The 19,062-nt window shown below is 39.8% G+C and overlaps 1 protein-coding gene across 2 annotated transcripts in view; it reads right to left on the reverse strand.

The window, feature by feature from the left end:
- The window catches only part of LMCD1 (LIM and cysteine rich domains 1), an 81,253-nt gene that overhangs the window by 15,964 nt on the left and 46,227 nt on the right, over positions 1–19,062 (reverse strand). For both annotated transcript variants that reach the window (XM_072598604.1, XM_072598606.1), the window contains one exon: positions 4,426–4,761. In XM_072598604.1, the coding sequence (XP_072454705.1) occupies positions 4,426–4,761 (336 nt within the window). The remainder of the gene's footprint in view (positions 1–4,425; positions 4,762–19,062) is intronic.

Consider the following 19,062-nt stretch of genomic DNA (forward strand, 5'->3'; position numbering starts at 1 on the left):
AAACTTGATTATTGCTTTGGCATTCTGTCCTGTTTGTTGCAGCTGTAAGGGCAGTCAGCTGGTGGGAAACAATTGGGTTATGAAACAGAGAAATGCACTTGGATCTTTCTTTCTCCCCGGGCCACTGGGTTGCCATTTATTCTGAAACACAACTATAGTCATTGCCCATTAAGAGCTGAAAGAAAAGAAAAACTGAAGTTTTTTAGTTTTACCTTTTGTCTTACTTTCTCAGAGAAAATAATGTTAGTGGAGGCTGATTGCTGGCTAAAAGACTCACTTAAATGATGACCAAGATATGGGTCTGTCTACTCAGGAAACTCCTGGACAAGTATGATTTAGGTCAATGCCCGCTGAGCTCCTGAAGATAGGCATTTGGCTACTAACACAGGAGAAGAGGTTCATGCTGGTGTTCCCTGATGGAAACTTTAATCCTAATGGTAATGGCTCACATGTATATGACCCTGGACAATTTAGAAAGCATTATTTTTTCAATAACTCTGAAACTGTGAAACGCAAATATCATTATCCTCATTTTATAGAAAGCACAAAGGCTTGGCTAAAACCCTATAGCCAGGGAGCCACAGAGCTGGGATTGAAATCTAGGTTTCCTGAATGACTGAGCTCCACAGTGTTCCTTCTATTACAGGCAGCCTTCTTAATATTCATAAAAATTTAGGTTTTCAAGCAAATTTGGGAAAGTAAAAGGCAGCTAGGATAGCCTAGGGAATGATATTGAGGAACATGCCATGCTACTTTCTAAAGAAAACTGAACAAGGAGCCACAAAGAGAGGGAGATGACTGGTGCAGTGGATAGAACCCTGGTCCTGGAATCAGGAAGACCTGAGCTCAAACCAGTTTTGGACAATTACTAGCTGTGTGACCTTGAGTAAGTCACTTAACTTCTGTTTACCTTAGTTCCCTCAACTATAAAATGGGAGATAATGGTAAAACATAGCTCATGAGGTTGTTGTAAGGATTAAATGACATAATATTTGCAAAGTGTTTAGCACAGTGCTAGACACATTATAAGAGCTATCCAATGCTTATACTTTTCTCTTTCCCTTCTCCTCCTCTCTTCTTCCCCTTCTCTCCTTCCCCTACCAGAGTAGTATTTTGGAAAGAGCACTGGGTTTAGAATTACAAGTGCTAGTATGGAGTCTCAGTTCTGACTCTAGGAAGAACATGGGGCAATGGATGAGATGCTGAGCTGCAAGATCAGAAGACCTTCAGATTCTGCCTCTGACACTCACTGTGTGTCCATGAAAAAGTTGCTTTATTCTCTAGACCTCAGTTTCTTTATCTGTAAAATGTGGGGTTTGACCTGCCTTGATGGCTTCTAAGATTTTGTGTAGCTTGAAACCATATGAACATTTTAGCATGACCTAAGACAGACATGATGCTGGGGCAAGATGTTTGAATTTATTCATAGGACCATAAGACCTCAAATCTCAGCTCTGCTCCTTAGTAAACGTGTGACTTTGAGATAGTCTTCAGAAACTGGACTTCAGTTTCATTATCTGCTAAATAAGATGTTTGGATTACCAATCAATCAGCTTTTATTAAATGTCTCTTATATACTTGGCAATGGACTAGAGGTCAAACAGTTGGTCTTCTCATCACACAATACTCCCTAGTGCTACCCAAACCAGATTAAAATGTAATTGAGAAATATTTTACAAAATAAATAAAAATACATTAGAAGATAGATAATGTTAATAGGTAGGTTTTTAAGTCAATAGGCTGCTCACAGGGAATCTTATATACAGCTTTTATGTGAGTTGACTGTGGGCGGCTAGGTGGCTCAGTGGATCGAATGCTGTTCCTGGAGTCAGTAAGACTCATCTTCCTGAGTTCAAATGTAGCCTTAGACACTTACTGGCTACGTGACTATGGGCAAGTTACCTAATCCTGTTTGCTTCAGTTTTCTCATCTGTAAAATGAGCTGGAGAAGGAAATGGCAAACCACTCCAACATTTTTGCCAAGAAAACCCAAAATGGGGTCATCAAGAATCAAGACACAACTGAACAATAACAAAATATGATTTCTAAGACTCCTTTCTGTCTCTCTACCTTATAACCCTATCAATCATACAGCTTCTCAGCCTTTGTTTCCTACGTGAATAGGGATGGCAATTCATGAGAGAGGAAGCATGGACTAATGATAGAGAGTTTCTTCCAAGTCAGAAAGACCTGGGTTCAAGTCCCACCTCTGACATATGCTAGCTGGGGAGTCTTGGGCAAGTCACTTAATCTTCCCAGAACATAGCCAAGTCTTTAAGACTATGGGAATGAATAAAAAGATGGCTTTTAGGCCACCTGGAGAGACAGAGTTTAATTAGAAGTCAATTTATTAATTAGGCTAGTTGGCAATCAATCGACTGTCTGGGGTTCCTGGTGAGCAAAAATGCCTAACAGAGATCCTGGATGCTTTCCTTTGTAAAAAGGAATGTCCCTGGCAAGTGAAAATCAACCCTGATTGGTAGACATTTAATGAGGAGGCAAGCTAAAAACTCTTCCTGCTAAAAACTTGTCTTGACCATGAAACTCAACAGCCTCCAGCAATCTGGACAGGGGAAGCCATTTCTATCCAGTTCTAGCTGATTGGTTTTCTCCTTCATGCACTGGGTCACCCTAAACTCTAATGGAAGTGCCTTTCCTCAGGGTATGAACTCATCCAGACTGAATTCTGTTTATACTCTAAACAGAAATTAGGTCTCCTAATTGGGTGGGGTCCTGCCCAAGATGGAATAGCAAGTTCTTTGAGGGCTAGATGTAATTTCCTCAATCAGTCCCTTTTTTCAGAGACTGACTTTAACAAGAGTTGGGCTTTAATGAGGAAACTGAGGAGTAAAACCTGATTCCCAGTTTAATGACTGGCTATTAATAGAATAGTAAAATAATAATTTCTCTCACTATGAGGTACAAAACAGTTTCCTCATTGGGAATTCTCTCTACAAACAGAATCCCAGGAATGAACCAAATTGTATATTTCATTGGGTTGTCATGAAGCTTGATTAAAATAAGGCATTTAAAATGCTTTATAAGAACTACAAAGCAAATAATTTCTGATGAAAAAGGAGAAATAGTCTATAGTCTATAATCATTGAAGAAATAGAGAAAGTTGAATGTTAGGCAAAATATTGGGCTAGCCCAGAGGTTCCTAAACTTATTTGGCCTCCTGTCCCACTTAAAAAAAACAAAAACATCACCCCTACCCAGGGAATCTACTTTATTTGACCTTTTAATGGATTTCTAAAAAATTGCATCATTTAAAAAAAAACACATTTTTTAAAAAAGATACATATTAGATTTCATAATTTATTGTAAATTTGTGGGGTTCTTCTGAAATTTTGATGATGCAATATTTTGTCATGTAACTGTATAGGATCATATTGTAAACAAGTCATTACACACTAATATTCCAGTGCATGATGTATGTCCTAACAATGTGTGCTATGCTCTCCTGTCAACACTTGCTTGTTAAGACCTGTTAGTGGACTTTACCAGTGATCAGTTATAACTTGCTTTTTATGTGTTTGTTTGGAAAATAATGCAGTCACTAAGGCTTTAACTCTGTTACATAACAGATGAAACATATATGAAAGGTTTTTGAAAATTTTTCTTATCATCTCTTCTTTCCTTATGCTTCTACCCATTTCTTGTTCTTAATTCAATGCCCCCCAATTGCACTTAAGGCTACTACTACCCCCCTGGATTATTCCAGCATCTCCAGGGAATAGTATCACCCACTTTGGGAGCCTGTGGCCTGGCCCTGAAGGCCAAATGTTTTTGCTGCCTGTTATCACTTTTGTTTACAGAGAAGCTGGTTTTTCTACACAATTTATAGCTGCTAACGATTCTTTGATTTTGCCATATTGTGTCCTCAAAACGGTTGCTAATAGACACCATCAATTTTCTTAGGGAAATTCAAGATAACCAGACCACTTCAGTGCAAAAGTCAACCTCAGCTACTTTATAGGATGACAGAGTTGGAAGAAACCATTCATCTCTGACCTCTTTGTCTTTTCCCTGGCTATAGCCTATGCCTAGAATATTTTCCCTCTTCACCTCTACTCTTAGAAGCCCTGGCTTTCTCCAGGGCTCAGCTCAATGAACACATCTTTCAAGTGGCCTTCCCTGATTTCCCCAAATGTTAATGCTACCCTCAAATTATTTTGCATTTTATTCGTATATATTTTATATTTACTTATCTATGTACATCCCAGCAGAATGTTAAGCTCTTTGAGGATAAAGACTTTCATTCTGTCTTTGTGTCACCAATACTTAGCACTTTGGGAGGCACAAAACAGCTTCTTAATTAAATGCTTTTTGAGTTAAGTTGAATCTAGTCCAGTCAGGCCCTTAAGTTGAGACAAAAGGGAATTTAGGAACCACAAATAAACCCACAATAGGCAAAATACTTACATATTCCACTTCCTTTGTTGAGTCACCAACACTTCCATTTGTGGTGGGGGCTGTGCTTCCTTCTCCTTCGGATTTCTCCTGCTGCTTTCCCTCATCTTTGGGTAGGCCACCTTGTCCTGGGAGGGCTACCTCTCCTACTCCAAGAGCATCACTTTTGTATTTCTTGACAAAATCTTCCATCAATTTCACTTCATTTTCCAAAAGGCTGCGACATCGAGAAGGGTCCTGATCATAAATGGGCAGCTGCCTCATCAGTTGTCGCCGGCGGAGGAGGGCTCCTTCAGTCCCTGTGACTGGCTGCATTTCTTTTGGAATCAATTCCATGTATTGGATAGCCTGCCAGTGAAGAAACAGGACATAGCTAGATCCCAGAAGAATCTTTAATTGAGCATTTCAAAGAAGCACTAAAAGCCAACCTATCTCCTTGCAAAGAGTAATTGGTATTATTATCCCTTGGACTATCTCACCCTGTTTAACAGGAACAGCAGGTGCTAATAAAAAAATTATTTTTTTTATCACTTATCCACTAGAAATGAGGGTTGTTCTCAAACTGGTCAAGTATCAATTTACAAACCTTTTCATTCTAAAGGGAGAAGTAATGAAAACCTGCTTCTATTCCCACAATGATGGCTATTGTCGGGTCAGTCACGTAACTGTCCACTAGCACTCTTCTCTGGCAAAAACCATTCCATGACCATTCCCATCATGCCTCAATTTAGGTTGTTTTCTCTATTTTATTTCTCTCCTAGACTTACCAAGCCTTAGTCAACCTTCAAAAGCCAATCTAAGCCATACTTGACTCACTCCATCTTCCTCCTGTTTCTTAAATATTCACTATGTGCAAAACATTTTGATAGATGAGATACAAATGTTATTCAGACTTGGTCCTGATCTCTTAGAATTTAAAATCTAGAGAGGATGAGAGGAGGAGGGCAAAAAAGAAGAAAATAGAACATACGTAATATATATGTAGTATGCACACACACATAGGTGTACACATGTATATATAATTACATCAGTCTCCTGTTTCCCTGTCTCTAGCTTAACTTTTCCAAGACATTATCCATATATTGCCAAAGTCATCTTAATACAGGAGAATAATGATGCAGCTTCTCTATATTAAAATTTAAAATGGCTCCCCAGTGTGTACTGAATAAAGTAGAAAAATTTCCCAGGTCCAGTCAAATCACACTGAGAACGTTAAGTTCAGTTCTGGGCATCATTAGTTTTAGGAAAGACAGAAGTTACTGGAAAATGTCTAGTAATAATGAAGATGGCAAAGATGCTGAAGCTTGTGTCACATGGGGATTCACTGGAGGATATGGGGTACTTAGCCTAGAGGATGCTTGGTGGAAGCATGATAGCTGTCTTTACGTATTTCAGTAAGTTGCCCTGTAGAAGACAGATTTAAATTTGATCTGTTCAGAGAGAGGAGAAGAGGATGGGAATTCAAAGAGGTAAATTTAGATTTGATATAAGGACAAACTTCCTGACAATCAGAACTCTTCCAAAGTAGAAGGGTATGCCTTTGGAAGTCATGGATTCCTCTCATGGAAATCTTCAAGCAAAGCCTGGATAACCACATGCCAATTATGTTACAGAGGGAATTATTTTTCAGATATGGGTTGTACTAAACTACTGTAAGGCCATCTCCAACTCTGAGAAAATTCAGTAGTTATTGATCATGATATTCAAGGCCCTCTATAACCTAAATCAAATCTACCTGCCCACTCTTTTCTTATATTATTCCATCTCACATACTCTGTGTTCTATGTAAGCTACAGCAGACCATGTTTTCATAATCTTATAATCCTCTGGAAGATGAACAGCACAGGTTCTTATTCTGATGTCCATGACCTTTTTCTTAAAAAAAGTTGTAGCAGTATTTCAATATAGTTGATTCCCTTTATAATGCTATATATTTTATTTAATGTGACTGAAATATTATTCTGAGAAAGGATCCAGACTTGTTCACAGAATAAGGTAAAGAACCCCTAGTGTAGAGAACATTAGATCCTGCTAGGGTTTGCTTATTATTAAAAGTTACAATATTTCATAGAGCAAAATGTTGTTTTTCCTCCAAAAGGGTAACACATCCCCTGATAAGATCATTCAAGAGTCTACGAGAGATGGAAATAACTTTGCTCAATGATGCTCTGAGTATTGGCATCATGTAAGGCATAAAACAGTTAGATGCTTGCTCACAAATGTGGCCCCAAAGTCAAAGAACTGGGCACAAAATCTAAATGTAGGAGTGATTGTCCTTCCCAGCTTATCAATTCCCGTCTTTCTATCATACCATTGTGAGTGTATACAAACTCCTCCATACCTGGGATGCAGACCTATCTCATTACTGCCTCTTACATTCATTCATGCTCTTATTCTCCCTCCTCTGTAGGAATACTTATCATTTTTGGTGTCAACCAAACAGGTTAATGACACCTCTGAACCCTTTCTTAGAATTTTTTTAATGAACAAAATAAAATGCATGGGATTGTAAAAGAAGCAAATTATACGGAAAATTATCAAAAAAATTCATAGACCCCAGATTAAGAGTATTTGTCAGTAAGTCTTTCCTTATTCTACAGGTTGTTAGAGCTCATTCTGAATTCAGATTTTCCTCATTTCTTGTATTCTATGTCCATTGGGTAGAATGTTAACTTCTTGAGGGCAGGGGACTGGTTTTCATTGTTTCATGTATTCTCATTGCCTAACACAGCGTCTTACACATAGTAGGAACTTAGTAGGTGCTATTGAATTGGATTGGATGGTACATGACGTTCTTCAGATACTTTTTTTTTTTTTTCCGGATTATAGGGTAACAGATCTAATGCTTGAAGAACCCTTAGTGATTATCTCATCCACACTGAGATATTTTAAAGTCTCCTCTGTGAGATCACTATCAAGCAAAAGACTGCCCTAGTGGTTCAACCTAAGTAGCTGAAGAATTCATAGTGTTGAAGATATGACAGGAAGTCTGATGGGAAGTCCATTTAGTTAATCCTTAATGCATATACTGTAGGCAACCTAGGCATAATCATTGTACCCAACAAGTACTCATTCTCTATTTTCTTGAAGACTTTCAAGGACAGGAAACCTACTCCTTCCCAATGGGCATTTCATTCCTCTCCCGAGTAGTTCTATTTGGAAATTATTCCTGCCATAAAGCTTAAATGTGTTTCTTTGTCTTTTCCATCCATCCTTAATTTTGATATCTGGGGCTAGAAACTTTTTTCTTCCCCATGACTGACCTTCAAAGAGTTAAAGATACTTATTAACCCTCTCTTCCCTCATCTTCCCCCTCCCCCCACCCCCGCCAAGTCTTTGCTGCTCTAGGCTAAAATGTTCCAAGTTCCTTCAATGTCTCTTTATCTGACATGGACATAAGCTTCTTCATTATCCACGCTGCCTTCCTCTAGATTCTCTCTCTTGTACCTGGAACTCAGCACCATACTTTAGATGTGGTCTGAGGAGGGCAACACGTGGCAGGACTATTTATTTCCCTAGATAATTTCACAATTGAAATTGATATTAATTCTATCTTGCTGGTTTTGCTACACGGATTTTGTTTCCCTCATAATTGAAAGTCAGTACCTAATTTCATAGACAGGCAATATATCTAATTTTAAAAAATGGCAGTCTAATTTTACATTACTTTTTCTAGAAAATTATAATGAAATCATTAAGGGATTTAAAAGCCTTTCATAGTTTGCTGAGATCAAAAGCATTGATGTGTATGCCCTAGAGTAAAACTAACATGTTTTAAGGAAAATAAAATTCGGAAATTGATTTGGAGAATCATTATAACTGATAACTGTCTGATTGTCTTACACATAATTAGCTAGTTCCTGACTCATTATATAAAAATTATAATTATCCATGTTAAGGGCCAGAACAAGGGAGACGGTGAAATCTTAAAGGGAGGTGAAGTTTCTATGCTCTTTATTCTGCTATAAAGGTAGGATAGTGATAGTAGTTAGTGTTGAGCTTGCTTAGGAAGGCTTGTGTTCAAATCCTACCTCTGACACTCATTAATTGTGAGCCCATAGTAGTAAAATAAAAGTAACAACAACAACAAAATGTGTGTAGTTATGATAAGTCATTTATCCTTTATATGGTTTAGGCAACTTCCTAGGATTTTTCCATTAAGTCAAAGATGAGGCTGGATGTGCCTTGGTGAAGAAATTGACACATAGGGAGCTCCCAAGGTCTGACACTCAGATTTGCCTATGGATTACTCTGATTCTCTGGGACTAAGGAGAGAAAGGAACACTTCTACTCCATCTCAGAGCCAGGTCAACATTATGCAGTTTCCTATAGTTAGAAAAGTCACTTAACCTCAGGAAACTTTCTAGGATTTATCTACTAAGTCTTAGATGGGCTGGGATCTGCATTGGTGGAGGAATTGTCATATGGGGAGTTCCTGAGGATGAGGCTCTCAGATTTGCCTATGACATACCAGAGCCTCTATTTGAAATGTGTAACATCCACTTCTTATTCCATCCCAGAGCCAAGTGAATAGCATTCAATTTCTTATGATTAGAAAGGGATTGTTCATCAGCCCTGTGGAATGATGACAGGAGCATTGGATCTTGAATTAGAAAACCTAGGTTGGAATTCTGGATCTACCACTTACTACCTGTGTGACACCAGGCACAATGACCCTGAACCTTAGGTTCCTCTTTGGTAAAATTATTGGATTAGATGACTTCTCAGGTCTCCCTACCTCTAAAATCTGTGATCCTATAAAGTCAAAAGGCAAACTCTCTCTGGTATGAGACTCTAGTAAAAGCTTAGGTCATATGACCTATCTCCATAGGTTTCCTTCCAAGATGCTTGGTCCCAGACACTTCCTGTAAGACTGGGCATCATGCAAAGCCAGTTCAGATTAGCTTGGATCCTTCCCTGCAGCAATTTACAGCTTAAATACCAGGAGTCCCAAACCTTCCTGAAGGCGCTTTTGACTGTGATTCTTTGATCGATTTTTGAAGTTAGGTAAATTGCAAAAGGGGGAAAAGTAAGTGTTCCTGAGCATCTGAAAAAGTTCCCATTTTCTTTGTAATCTGTTCCCTGCTAAGCATAAGAACTAGTTGTCAATTGTGCTCAGTCATTTGTCCAGGTCTTGTGTCACTAACAAGCTAGCTAGCCTCCATCCTGAGGTTATTAAATATCCACTACTGGAATATATACTGGGCAACTAAGGTGTGGTAGTGCTTGGAACATCCAGCTGGGAGTCAAGAAGACTCATCTTTCTAAATTCAAATCTGATCTCAGACACTTACTAGCTGTGTGACCCTGGGCAAGTCAAGTAACTCTATTAGCCTCAGTTTCCTCATCTGTAAAATGAGCTGGTGAAGGAAATGACAAACCACTTTAGTATCTTTGCCAAGAAAACCTCCATCACAGAGAGTCAGCCATAAGCGAAATAATTCAACAACAGAATGAATACTTCTTTGGATATCAACTTAAGGATAATGACCTTGACCATCTGATTGTTTCCTATAGTATCTATAGGATAGAAAGCTATTTGTTTTCCATGGTATTTATGGTGCCCTGTGGAATTCTAGTTCTTTCTAAATTACTCTTTAGTCAGGGGAACCAATGAGTTAACTTATTTCTGGCCAAAAGCCTGGAAGAGAAGGGAGTTTCCTTCCCAGAAGACCAGTTTTCCTATTGTAACTTCAAGCATGGCTGGCTAGTTGGCCTTTTGCCACAGCATTGTAAAGACCACAGTTTACAGCTGTCACAGATGTGCTTATACATGATTAGCATTTGCAGGGCTGGCTAGGAATTAAGTAGAAAGTCATCCAATGACCAACTGTGTGTGGCTTGATGAGGAGATAGATTTACCTCAGAGTGTCAATTGCCTGGAGCTGTCCCGAAACTCCAGGAGAGCAGGTTGTGAAATTCAACTCCATTAGCTTGGGGCTTTTTCAAAGGTTAGTGGAAAAGATTGGATCAATGTTAAAATCTTCCATGTGAGTTACCGTATCTTTCAGAGGTAGCTCTGCCTAGTCATTAGAACCAGGAATGATGTGCAAGAACAAAATAAGTAAGACCAGAGTAAAAGGCAATTCAGGAATCTTATTTCTCAGAAATGAATGGAAAATGTGGAGACATAAGTCCCTTGTGTTATCTTTAGAGATGGAAAGGACCTTAAAGGTCACTTAGCCCAATCCCTTTATATCAGACATGTCCAACAAGGAGATCCTGAAAAAATGACTTGCCCAAGCAACCAATGTGGCACACAGATCTAGGTATGGAGTCAGAGGACCTGGGGTTGAATCCTAGCTCTGCAACTTACTAGCAGTGTGACCTTAGCCAACCTTTCTGGCCTCTATGATTGGCTTAGATGACCTTTGAGGTTTCTTCCAGTTAAAAACACTTCTTCGACATCCCCAATACATCAATCACTACCATGCTGCCTCCTCCAAACCAATAAGTCTGAAATTTCCAGAGGAATCTAAAGACATGGGGCTCATCCCCATTAATCTTTGCTTCCTCATTCTCACTGAGCCCTCATATTCAATCAATGGCCAAGTCTAGGAGGTGCTACTTTGATTATGTATCTCACAGACATCCTCTCTTCACTACTCACAGAGCCATTACTCTTGTTTGGTAGCTGGATGGCTAAGTGGAGAGATCACTGGGCCTGGAGTAAAGGAAGATCTGAGTTCAAATCCTGCCTCAGACACTTACTAGCTGGGTGAAAGTTGTTTAAACTTAGTTTCTTCATCTGTAAAATGGGGACAATTATAACTGCTGTCTCATGGGGTTGTTAGGAGGATGAGATAACCTAGGTCAGATACTTCGCAAACCTTAAATTACTATATAAGTGATAGATATTATTATTCCCTCTCCCTTTGACTATTATAATTGCCTCCTACCTGGCTTCTCTACCTCTATTCTCTCTTTTTTCCTCCAATTCAACCTTTACAAAGTTGCCAAATTAATATTGCTAAAATTAAGAACATTAAGTGTCTAGTCTGAGTATGTCATTATCCTGCTCCAGAAGGTTCAGTGACTCCCTATTTCCCATACAAACATCTAAATTTAGTATTTAAAAGCCCTTCCCAATGTCTCTAATCTGTCATTTTAGGTTGATTCCTGTGACTTCCCATCATACACCCTACACTCAAGCCCAACTGACTTATGCGCTCTTTCCTTTTTTCTCTTCCTCCTCTTTGTGCCTTTGCTAGGCTTCTCCTTCCCCTCAAGCCTAGAATATTCTCCCTCCTCCCCTCTGCCTTAGAACCCTTAGCTCACCTTAGGGCTCAAGTCAAATGCTACCTCCTGCAAGAAGCCTTTCCTAAGTCTCTCAGTTATTAAGACTTGTCTCTTTCCATCAATTCCTTTGTATTTATCTCACCTGGATGTTGTCTTTGCTTTTCTGGGTATGTGACCTACTCCCTGCCATGCCATTCCAGTAGAATGCATACTTCTTGTGGGCAGAGATCATTTCATTCTTGTCTTTATATCGATGCCCGGTGCTTACCGTGCCTGGTGCAGGGTAAGTGTTTAATAAATGCTTATTGAATTAAATTGCATTTCTGCTGCCAAAAGGCTGCTGGGACTTTGCTGTTTTCTAGATGAAGTAAATTAGCAGAACGGAGATGGCTGGGGGAGCTCTTGGATGTGATGACTGCCATTTGTCCATGAATATTGTTGGCTGCTCTCAATGTAGGCAATCCGACTTTGGAGAGCATCCAGCTCTTGAAATAGCACTAGCAGAACCACAGAGTGTGAGAGATGGAAGGTTCTCGGGGATCAACTGGTCTGTCCCTCTCCTTTTACAGATGGGGAAACTGAGGCCCAGGGAGGGGGAGTCACTTTGACTTGTCCAAAGTGATACAGGTAGCAAGAGGAAGAAATAGGACCAAGATTCCAGTCTTCGGACTTCTAAGTGCAAAGTACTACCCTACAGAATCTTCCATTTTCTTAATTTTCATTCAGTGTCTAAGGTCAAGGTCAAGTGCTTGCCTTAATATAACTAAAGAAGAAAAGTTACCTTCTGAGAATTTTAAGTGACCTTGGGAAAGCCTTTGTTCTTCTGATGTCAAGGGATATAATGTATCCTTTGGAGATGGATAGAAAAGAGGCATTATTGAAACAGTGCTAACCCTTCAGTCAGGAAGATGAAGCTTCAGATCCTAACACTGAACACTTACTGGCTCTGTGACCCTTGGACACTAGGCTTTATTTCTCTGAGCTCCATTTTCCTCATCTGTAAAATGGGGACATTAATTCAAAAGCACCTTTTAAATCCTCAGGCATTATATAAATATGAGCCCTTATTTTAAGGAATGGTCTATCCCTGGTTCGTGTCATGGAGGCAAAATTCACTTGGCTTTCAAGGTTCAGTTAAAGTCCCACCCTTTCTGTGAAGCCTGTTCAGACTACCCCTACCTCCAGTGACTTCTCCCTTTCCAGAAACTTTTGGGCACTTTTTGAGATTGGAAGTCAGAATGGTGGGAGAGCTGAGTACTGAGAGGAAAAGGAGACCTGCCCATCAAATCACAAAAATAAAACTTGCCAGTAGACCTTGGATTCAATTTAGACTGGAAGAGGTGTTTTTGTTTTTGTTAAGTCTGGATTTCATGACATAATGTTAATTATATTCTGATAATTGAGAAATCCTGTGGGGCAATAAAGAGAGTCTTAGATCTGGAGTTAGACATCCTGGGTTCAAATTCCAGTTCTGCCACTTAATATTTGCATGACCTCAGGAAAGTCACTCAGGGTCTGTGGGTCTCAGTTTCTTCCTCAATAAAATGAGGGTGTTTGTGATCTGAAGTCCCTTCCATCTTGAAATGTATGATTTTAGGACCTATATTGATTTGGCAACCCTTTGGGTTCTCCCTAACTGGCTCCTAATTTCCACAGCTTCCTGGCAGCCTATCTGGGGCACAACAGGAAATGTTTTAACAACCATCTTACTGGGTGAAAAAATGAACCTATGATACGCTTTAAAATTTAATATGAATTATTAATTTTCACCATCTCGTAAGTCTCTGTAATCAACAAGATAATATATCAAGCCCTCATTTGTAGCATTTGCCAATATCTGAAGTATAAATTCTTACACTGAAAATGACTGGTCCCATCATGTCCCTGGAACTGACTCAGATCCTGACTCTGAGTTGTGGCCCAGCAACTCTTTTATACCAAGCATTTCAAATCAGGACCACATTGCTATTTTGAAAAATGACAAGTAGCTGCATGACCTAGGGTCTCAGGGGCTCTGGGAGCCTATGCTTCTGATTCCTTATTTGTAACATAAAACCTTGCCTTAAACTTATGTTACAGGAAGGATGTTATGAAGTATTGTGTGAACAATGTTTAAAGGGGAGAAAAAGGGATGAAAGGAGAGAGAAGGAGATGAGAGGAAAGAGAAGGTGAGAGGAGGAGAAGGAAGTGAAGGGGAAGAGAAGAAGGAGGAGGAGGAGAAAAAAGGGAAGGGGAGGAGGGGAGAGGGAAGGAGAGAAAAAGAAAGAAGGGGAAGAAGAGAAAAAGGAAGGAAGGAGAGAAAAAGAAGGGGAAGAAAGAAGAGAAAAGGTAAGGAGAAGAAAGGAAAGGGAGAGGAGGAGAAAGAAGGAGAGGAGAGTATAGGGAAAAGGAAGAGAGGAGAGAGAAGTGGAGGAGAAGAGAGGAGAGGGAAAGGAAAGGAAAAAAGAGAAGAAGAAGAAAGAAGAGGGAAGGGGAAAGAAAAGGAGGGAAAAGGAGGAAAGAGGAGGGAAGAGAAGGGACGAGGAGGAAGAGGAAAAGGAGGGAAGAACAGGAAAGCAAGGGAAGAAAGGATCATACTCCCTGGGACAAGCTAGGTATTGGATTGCTAAAATAGCAGAGTAAGAGGAGCATGTCTTGCTTGTGACCCTTCAGAATGCTGCACCTGGAAATTTTGACATGTGTTACTATATCTGTCCTGTGCTATTCAGAGTCCAAACATAAGACAAGGCAAGGAATGTGTTATCAGATCTGGGACTGTTTTTTTCTTTTGACTTTTAATTCATCCCAATTTTATGGCATCCTGACCTTGGTTTAGTTCAGGATTTTCCCATAGCATCATAAAAGCGGAGCTGAGTTCATCAATGACTTTGCTGTAGACTATGTTTATAGGGGCAGTCTGGGGTTAGTGGACCAAGGGCTGGCCCTGGAGCTGGAGGCTCTGAGTTCAATCCTTACCTTTGGCACATGTTGTCTATGCAACCATTGACAGGTGATTTTACCTATCAGTGACCTTGGTGGCTCTGACTATAAATTAGAGACTCAGAACTGGAAGAGACTTTAGAGGCCATCCATACTAACCTCATTTTACAGATGAGAAAACTGAGGCCTAGAGAGGGTGTCTTGTCTGAAGCTACCCAGACAGTGAGTGGTAAAGTTGGTATTCAGACTGGCCTCTGGTTCTGCTATCTGTGGGTCGATTTGAATAAATGGTAAAGTTTCAGAAAGTCATAAGTAAGGTCAGTGGTAGAGGGTAGTCCTTGCAGGAGCACTGCAATTAGAGGGATGGAAGTATACATGGGAGTAGACTGGAAGAAATGCCTTGGGCAATGGGAGGGGAGCAGTTTATCTGCTAGAAGTTTTTATCTAGATTGGGTCAGTTCCTGCTCAAGTCTGATCTGTGTCCTATTTATAATTCATATTGATATAATTCTTTAAGGTTTGCAAAGCCTTTTCTTGACAACAAAAATATGATATAGGTAGTACAATGTTATTATTCCCATTTTACAGATAAGGACTCTAAGGTTCTAAGAAGTGGATGGATTTTATGTTTTGTTTATCCCCACTCACAATGCTAATAGGTGGCTGAGGAAGGATTTGAATGTCTTTTTTCTTAACTCCAAGTTCAATGTTCTTTCCACCATGACATACAGTGTCTCTATGATATTACCTGCCACTGTCAATGCTCAAGTACTATTTAAAAATAATGATTTAAGATTTTTTTCCTCTCAGAACTCTCCTCAAGTTTGGTATCTCTTCCTTACAGTTGTGTTCCACATTCAGTTATAGTGTTATTTGTGATGTTATTTCCTCATTAGAGTATCAGTTCTTTGGAAAACCAGGTCAATCTTCCAAAGCATCTCACTCAGAGCAGGTACTTTGTAAGTGCCAGTTACATTGTTGATAGCAAATAAGATGGTCTTTGAGGGAGGGTGATGTTAGCCCTAGGAAATGTGAACATTATGTGCTCAAGACTAGTTGGGGCAGGACTCATGATGCTTGGCTGGGTAGGTTAGAATTTGGTGTGAATGAGGTTCAGGTCATGAGATCACATTTTCTGTGAACTAGTCAACCACAACCACATACCATTGTTATTGGATTCATGTAAACCTATTCTCATACAGGGAAAATAAATACTGTTTCGTCCTATGGGTGGTAGTGGGGTAATATTTTGGAAACTTAGAAAGCTACACTTGAATCGTTAGAGAGAATGTAGTCCAGCTCCCTTATTTTGGAAAGAAAATTGAATCCCAGTGAGAGCAATTGATTTGTCCAAAGTTACACAGTTTTGGTAAGGGGCTGATCATAGGGTACCAGCCAGGTCTTCTGATTCATAGCCTGTATTCTATCCTCAGCATTTACGTTTAAAGGCAAAAGGAAACCCATTGAGGACTCTTTGATGTGTTAGTATGTCAATTTCACTTCAGTCTTAAGAGTACGTATTAAAGTTGAACAGTTAATGTTTATGCCATTAATGAGAGACCCCTGGGTAACTTCAGGACAGTTCGGCCAGAACCCTTAAGTAATAATGAATGAATTCACATGTGCTCTAAAGGTCACTTTAAAGAGGAACCAAAAATGCAGTTCCAGATACAGGCGGGGCATTTGATGATTTACTGAGGGAAAATGAACAGTCTGTGGGTCTGTAGACAACTGCCGAGTCATGATGCTCAACATGCTCAGACTATCAGTCATCAATAATGGTTTCAGCAGACACAAAGAAATGAATGAACTAGTTTACTTTAAAGTGGAAAAGAAACCTGGAAGTACCAATTTAGATTGTCATGCTCGTTAGGAATCCTGTAGTGGAAAGAACATGAGACTGGGAGTCCAGACACCTGGATTCTAACCCCAACTCTGCCAATAGACAGATGTATGAGCCTGAGTAACTTAATCAAACTTTTTGTCTCAGTTTCCTCATATGTAACATGAGAAAGATGGAGTAGAAAATTTCTAAAATCCTTTCCATCAGACTTATATGAATTGATACTGAGTGAAATGAGCAGAACTGGGAGAATATTATGCATAGTAACAGCCACAGTGTGCGAGGACTGTTTTTGATAGGCTTAACCCTTCACAGCAATGAAAGGACCTGAAACATTTCCAAAGGACTCATGATGCAAAATGCCATCCACACCCAGAAAAAGAACTGTGGAGTTGGAACACAGGATGAAGCAGACTATGTTCTTTTGTTGTTTTATTTCTCTAGTGATTTCTCCCATTTGTTTTAATTCTTTTGTGCAACATGACTAGTATGAAAATGTGTGTGTTCGTCCTTCATTTTTGAAGAGCACCATGACATCAGAGAAATGATGGCATGACTTGTAGTTGACTTTGTTTTGAGCAAAGGTGGGCTGTGCAAGATCACCAGCCTCACTTTCTCCCCCTGAGCCATCTGGATCCAATGACCAGATATTCATCAGGATGACTGGAGATGGTCCAGGATGCATTGGGAGACTTGGTCTTTTAGGCTAAGACCTTTTCAGCTACTCACTTAATGTGGGGTAATATCCATTCACTGAATAGGCCTCTTTAACAACTAGTCAGAGGATGGCCCCTTTAAATAGAAAAGAATAAATAAATAAATTGATCAAGTTGAGAGGGGCAGGAGCCTCAGAACCCTCAGAGTTGTTGTTTCAAAGAGAAACAGTTAAGACTGACATTCACTGTAAGGCGGAAGGGTCCAAAAAACAGATGACCCATTGTTGTGCGATCTATGGGCTTTGGAGTGCACTGGGTTATAAGGTTTTAGGAAAGGAAGGAAAGAAAGAAAGAAAGAAAGAAAGAAGGAAAGAAAGAAAGAAAGAAAGGAAGAAAGAAAGAAAGAAAGAAACAAAGGAAAAGAAAGAAACAAAGGAAAAGAAAGAAAGGGAAGAAGGGAGGGAAAAAGGGAGGAAAGAAGGGAGGAAGAAAGAAAAAGAAAGTAAAGAAAAGAAAAGAAAAGAAAAAAAAAAAGAAATGTTGTCAGTAGACCCCAAGTTAACTGGGCAGCTTCTGGCCATCAAAATTTACCTTCTTTTGGAGAGGGAGAAGGAATGGGAGAGGGAGAGGTTGAGAGAGAGGTTCCATAACAGAAGCACATTGAGGACTGAGCTCTTGTTCTGAACCCAGCCTCCTTGGGTAGAGAAGGGATAGGCACCTTTCTTTTCTCACAGATATGTATTTTCTCTTCCACATGAGATGAGCCTGGTTAGAAGGAAGCAATGGGTCCCTGAATCACATGATATCAGATTCAGCAGTGACCTCAGCTGCCATCTAAGCCAACCTGTACCTAGATAAGAATTCTTTCTACAATATACCCAGCAAATGGTCATTGAACTTTTATATGATGGTACACAGCTAGGGCGTACTTGCCTGAATTTTCATATAACAATCAAACTGCCCTTGGTATAGTATTTGAACTATGAAACTCAAAGATACAGATAAGCAGGATTTTAGAATTAGGAATTTGTAAATGAAGAATCTTCGATATTATTTAGTTCTACTCCCTCATTTTATCCAGGAGGCAGCAGAGGACCTAAGAGGAGATAGAGGGCTTTAAATAAAGTCTGCAGAGCATCCAGAGGATGGGCATTCAGAGGAAGACAATCAGGATAGTGAAGGGCTTTGAGTCTATGACATATGGAGATCCTTAAAAGAAATGGGAATGCTTAGCATGGAGATGAGAGGACTTGGGATGAATGGGGTGAACTGTGTTCAAGTATCTGAAAGTCTCTCATATGGAAGAAGAATTAAAATGAATTCTATATGGCCCAATAAGAAGGCAGAACCAGGAGCAACCAGTGGAATTTGTGAAGAGGAAAATTTAGGCTTGATGTAGCATTGAAGGGGGGAAAAACAAAACCCCAAACTTCCTAACAATTCCAGCCTTCCCAAAGTAGATTGGGCTCCCTCAAGAGAGGGGGTGGGGTAGGGTGGAACCCTTCTGGTTTGGACATTTTCAAGCGGAGGCTACATTATTACTTGGTGAGTGTGTTATAGTGTGACTTCCCTTTGTTTGTGGCTTGGACTACATGGCTGCTGGGGTCTCATGCTGCTTCCAAATCCTTAGATACTCTTTCTTATAGCAAAAGGAAGAATTAGAACCCAGGTGTAATCTGCCAGCCTGTTTCCTAATCTAGTGCTCCTTCTACCCTCCAGGGCTTTCTGCCATATGTCACCATACATCTTTCACTTGCACTCATTTATCTATCTAAATGTTACATTTGCCCAGAACAGTGTAAGCTCTTTGAGAGCAGGGACTGATGGGTTCTGTTTTTACATCTCCAGCACCTAGCATAGTGCCTTACATAGCAGCAGACACAATAAATGTTTGTTAAATTGAATTTTTGACCAGTTAAATGAATGAATAGATAAAGCATCATAGGTCTAGGACTGGAAAGGACCTCAGGAATCATTCTGTACAACCCTGTC

Source organism: Notamacropus eugenii, chromosome 3, assembly GCF_028372415.1.
Source record: "Notamacropus eugenii isolate mMacEug1 chromosome 3, mMacEug1.pri_v2, whole genome shotgun sequence".
NCBI classification, from domain to species: Eukaryota; Metazoa; Chordata; class Mammalia; order Diprotodontia; family Macropodidae; genus Notamacropus; species Notamacropus eugenii.